Source organism: Lactuca saligna, chromosome 2 (assembly GCF_052625555.1).
Source record: "Lactuca saligna cultivar CGN05327 chromosome 2, ASM5262555v1, whole genome shotgun sequence".
NCBI lineage: Eukaryota > Viridiplantae > Streptophyta > Magnoliopsida > Asterales > Asteraceae > Lactuca > Lactuca saligna.
Window position 1 is genome coordinate 184,145,743 of NC_136418.1, and position 5,368 is coordinate 184,151,110.

The 5,368-nt window shown below is 33.8% G+C and overlaps 1 protein-coding gene across 1 annotated transcript; it reads right to left on the minus strand.

Moving 5' to 3' along the window:
- Positions 1-1,407: 1,407 nt before the first annotated feature.
- LOC145028493 (21 kDa protein-like) lies at positions 1,408-2,230 on the minus strand. Its single transcript, XM_078977188.1, has one exon. The coding sequence runs from the start codon at positions 2,175-2,177 to the stop codon at positions 1,596-1,598; it is 582 nt and encodes a 193-aa protein (XP_078833314.1). The 5' UTR covers positions 2,178-2,230; the 3' UTR covers positions 1,408-1,595.
- Between the last annotated feature and the right edge of the window lie 3,138 nt (positions 2,231-5,368).

Below are 5,368 nucleotides of genomic sequence, written 5' to 3' on the forward strand. Positions count from 1 at the left end.
AACCTATTCGTTTTGCAAGGCGAAGAACAACAGCACACCCATGAATGTCGTCCCTGCATCCAACACCGCCGATTAGAAAAATCCATATCAAATTTCTAAATAAACCTCCAGAACCAAAGATTCGCTCAGGTCCGATGACTCCCCAAATCACAAAAGTATCAAATGTAACTTTGAATTTGGGGGATGTCCATGGAATTTCAGGATGAAGCCCTGCGAGATTCATCATCCCTACAACTAGGGTTCCGACGAGCTGAGTTGTGAACATGCATCGAGGTGGGATCTTCATGTGGTGTCAAGAGGTTGGTGGTGTCCGATGGGATTCCACAGCAGCGGCGACGGAGGGCGGCAATGGCACCCTTGCTGCTTTTGCTTTCCTGTTCCGATAGGTTTGACAAGAGAGAGAGAGAGAGAGAGAGAGAGAGAGAGAGAGAGAGAGGTGGGGTGGGGTTTGGAGGGTTATTAGTTATATATTTATTTATTTATTTATTTTAATCTAAATATCAGAAAAGCAAATAAGAAAAAAAGAAAATCATATTAATAGGGTTAAATCCATCATTTTGAAAAAAGACATAATATATTGGACAAAAACGCAACAAAGTGAAAGTTTTGGATCTCTGGTGCTAGTCCAAACTTTTTTGAACAAAAATGACAATTTTGAGCAAACCACATGGACTATTTGTACAGTTTAATCGAAATTAAATGAAGAATCAGTTTTTTTCAAAGAAGTAGTTAACACCGTAACAGTACACCTGACAGCCCATGTTTTTTGGACTGAAAATGCTGTAAAAGGCTAACAATTTATGCACATCACATGGGTGGGCCACACATCGTCAGTCACGTGCTTTTTGGTCCCACTATTGTCTCCGCTGCCTTTTCTTTTAATTCGCAGTCACACCGTCCTACTCCTCCTAATCCTGTTTTCTAGTCGACCGCGGTTTGTCTTCTAATTTTATTTATTTTTAACACTAACACTAACACACAAAATATATCATATTTTTATTTGCACATTTTACAACATCGAGCATTTTCTATTTCGTAAACATTTTCGACATACCCAGATCCTTATTTAAATAAAAATATTATATAAAAATTCTTAATCGATAGAAAGGTATTGTATAGTATCTAAGTCCAAAGAAAAAGCCGCGAGCATGGGACAACAAGAATCATTAAGAATAAAGTACTAAAATATACTAGCTTTTAGCCCGTGTTTTAGATCTGATACGAATACAAATACAAAATAGGAATATTGTTAAAAGCATTGATTGAAATTTGAAACGACTCCCAAGTAGATGAATTCGTCCAAAATTGAAATTTGGCCCATTAGGAAATTATAACTATTGCACATTATGTTTTAAATCTAAGTAAATAAATATGATGTAAATAACAAAGTCATGACAAAAAGGAAACTTAATAATTTTACAAGCTCACATTTATGTTAAAAGACAAAAGTATACATATATATAGTATTTATACATCTTCAATATTAAACAAGATCCGACCCAAATGGGCTACTACTTTAGTTTATAACACAAAAAAAAAAAAAAAAAAAACATCACTTTGGAGTTGGGACCCAGACCCGGCCCGGTCATCATCCACTAATGTTTCTTCTGGGCAAAGCTGTTAACTAAGGCTAGAGCATTGCTAGTAACATGAGCAACACTCGTGATCTGAGCCCGAACCGAAGTCTTGATCCGACCCTCCATGGCCCGACCCCCGAACCCGTCCATACAAGTGTTCTCATCAGTGAGTGCAGAGCTAACCCATGTCTGGACATTACTCATATGCCATGTGAACTCCTGACCCTTGACCCGGTCACATGTCTTGAGCTCATTGATGGATTTGCTGACCCGGTCCAAACTGTCACTCACTTCTTCTAAGCAGTCTCCGATGGCGGATCTCTCACGGGGTTTCAACCCTTTGAACCTCTTGAGTTTGTTGAGGTAAGCCTGAGTCGACTGAGATTGCTTGAAGCTCACGGCCAACGCCGTACGGGCTAACTGAGACGGGCTGCGTTTGATGGTTTTGGCGAAGGGGGTAAGGGACTGTTCGCATAGAGCAGGGTAGGTGACGGTGGCGCAAGAAGATTTGATGTAGTTGGAAGTGGGTTTGACGGCGGCGAAGGCTGTGGTTCCGGCGAGGCAGAAGACGGCGATCAGGATGAGTGTTTTGGTTTCCATTTTGATTTTGTTAGAGCAATTAAGTGGAGGTGATGCATTGGGTTATTATCTGGAAGTGGGTATTTATAGAGGGAAGTAGGGTTGTGATAAAACTTGGTGGCGCCGTGTGAAAGTTGGCTGGTTGGGCCTGAAGTCTGGACGTATTGTTCGGTTTGTTTTCAATGTCAAACAGTCAAAGCAGCAATTTTAGCATTGATTAGGGGGCACAGTTTATTGAACTTGGTCGTTTTTCACATCTACTTTGTTTTACATGCAAATAAATATATATATCGACATAAATCATATAAAATAATAGTAACTAATAAGTAATAACAAACTATCAATACTTGGAAATTATATTTTCTTTATTTTTAATATATATCGACATAAATCATATAATATAATAGTAACTAATAAGTAATAACAAATTAACAATACTTGGAAATTATATTTTCTTTATTTTTAATTCATACAATAAAATAGATTTCACATTAAATTATATAATGATTGATTTTGATATAAATTATTATATTGTTTTTTACAATAATTTTCAAGCAATTAAAATTTATTGTATTGAGTAGTTTCTCGGTGTACAATTAGTTATTTTGGACAGAATTAATTTGGGAATTATATTCTCTTCAACAGGTGTTGTTTGTTTTTTCTGAGGTCAAATGGCTGCAGTCTACGGATCATATCTGTAGACCTCTGTAGTAGAAGAGGTAGACCAAACGTCTACAATCTGGAAAAAAAAAACTGTTTGTTTTTTTAATATCTGCGGGCTACTAAAATAAATTGAAATATAAACAAACTGATTTTTTTAAACTTCAAAGAGATTTTTTAATATTTTTATGACATTGTTATAGATAATTAACGAATCTAGATCAACTTTTATGTATTATTATAAAAAAAAATGGTATGAATTAACGTATATATTTGATAAAGTCAACAACTTTGGTTGCAAAGTTATAACTAAACATTATAATTAATGATCAAAGAATTTAATACATAAATAGACAGAAATAAACTTTGATTTTTCAATTAAATTCATTAAAAACGTACCATAAATATTTTCTAGAAAAATTGACGATACTATATTAAATAATATTTTACAAAATTTGGCAAAAAAATATAAGATTATATTATAATTTTTTTCATATTTATATAAACAACTTCAACAACTATTATTGTAATAAATCTTTATTTACAAATTTGTCAAAAATATCATGTTTGTATCGCCGAAGGTTTTTTTTTTTTTTTTAATTTTGTAATTTTTTTTCAAATTGTTTATCATTAATAAAGTTGGAAAAAAAAATATAAATTAAAAAAACTTAAAAAAATAAAGATATATATGTTTTTTAAGCTAGAAGATGTTAGAAGACACTGGTTCACATCTGCGCCAAGAAGAGGGCGCGCATACATTTATAGGTCTGCAGACTTCAAAAAAATAAACAGTATGCGACGGCTAATGTCTGCGCGTGGTCTGCGCGGTGCAGACAGAAGAGGCTATGCAAATTTGCAGACAAAAAACAAACACTACCATAATAGTAGACTAAAGAAAGTAGTGTAGAGCTCACTAGACTCCACCTAAACTCCACCAAATAAAATAAAACGTTGGAAAATGATAAGGGGTACAGAACTAGACTCCACCTAAACTCCAACAAATAAAATAAAACGTTGGAAAAAGAGAGGGGGTAGAGAACGGGTGATATGTCAAGTTTGGGAGAAGAAATATGGTGAGAAGAAGTCAAAAAAGAGAATGCTAGGCAGCTGGTCGTCGTAGAGGAAGCCTCAACTTGACATACCAAGGTCAAGTATTAATGTCTATCGAGTCCACATCAGCAATGTCGAGGGCATGTCGAAACCACTCCCCATCCCCATAGCGATATTATATATATGAAAACACAATTTTCATATATATATATATATATATATATATATATATATATATATATATATATATATATATATATATATATATATATATATATATATATATGCCAACACTTCGAAAGAAATGTATGTCTTTAAAGTTGAACATATTAATTAGAGGTTTACATGGGAAAAAAATGCATGTCCTACCAAGTTGCTACCACCAAAGCATCATGTCCTATATGGCATGCAAAAAAAAGAGAAGAAAATCTACAAAAGAAGATGATGTTGAGAGTGTCAACAAAACGAAAACCAGTAACATGCTCAAAATGTGGAAATATAAGGCAAAATGGAAGGAAATACAAGGGTTAATCACAAACTGGTGTAATAATTAGGTGTGCATCAGTGCATGTAAGAGTGCAGCAAGTAACAGGCTCAAAATGTGGAAATATAAGGCAAAATGGAAGGAAATATAAGGGTTAATCACAAACTGGTGTAATAATTAGGTGTGCATCAGTGCATGTAACTGTGTAAGAGTGCAGCAGGTGGCAGTACATGAGGTAGAAAGAAAGGAGGTATCAAAAGAGCAGATGGGAAGAAGAGCAAAATCCCTATGAATTGAAAGTTTATTGTTATGTTGATTTTGTTAGGCATTCATTGCCTTAAACTTTGTTGTTATGTTTGGTTATTTGATACAATATGGTAAGGTTTAAGTAGTTGCAGGATATTTGTGTGTATAACTTAAAACCATGTAGTTATTTTTTGATGTTTAAGGTATTTAATGGTAAATGGTCATGTAGGCCTTATAACTTTGTTGTTATTTTGGATGTTAAAACATGTTTATGGTATATTAAATCTCTTATAATTTGTAATTCTAAACACATTTTCACTACATTTGAACGCCGCATTTTCTTCATACAAAATCAAGACATTGTCATTGCATTTGAAGGTTTTTTCATAAGTACAGAATACAAAAAACCAAGTAATACACATACCTAATGTCTAACAAGTTGATTACTAAACCTAGACATTATACATAAGGATTGAAACAAAAATAAACAAACTAATAGCTAGAAACTTCAATCTATGATTTTGTTCTTCAACATTCAGCCTAAATTCCATACAATCACATGTTTGATCATACTTATCCACCCATCCAATGAACTTGCATCTTGGTCCTTGAAGCATTTCAATCTTATCAAGATTAGGGCAAAATTGGAGAAGAATAAGAATAAATAAATTGAATTTTTACCTTTACTGTACAAGAATAGTAAAGTTTCCTAAGGTTTCTCTTGCTCCAAGAAGTACGAATGACAACATCTCTCCACGATTGCATCGTATCA

What these genes read in the sequence shown, in the direction of transcription:
- LOC145028493 (XM_078977188.1), bottom strand. Translation starts at nt 2,177, where the DNA reads ATGGAAACCAAAACACTCATCCTGATCGCCGTCTTCTGCCTCGCCGGA.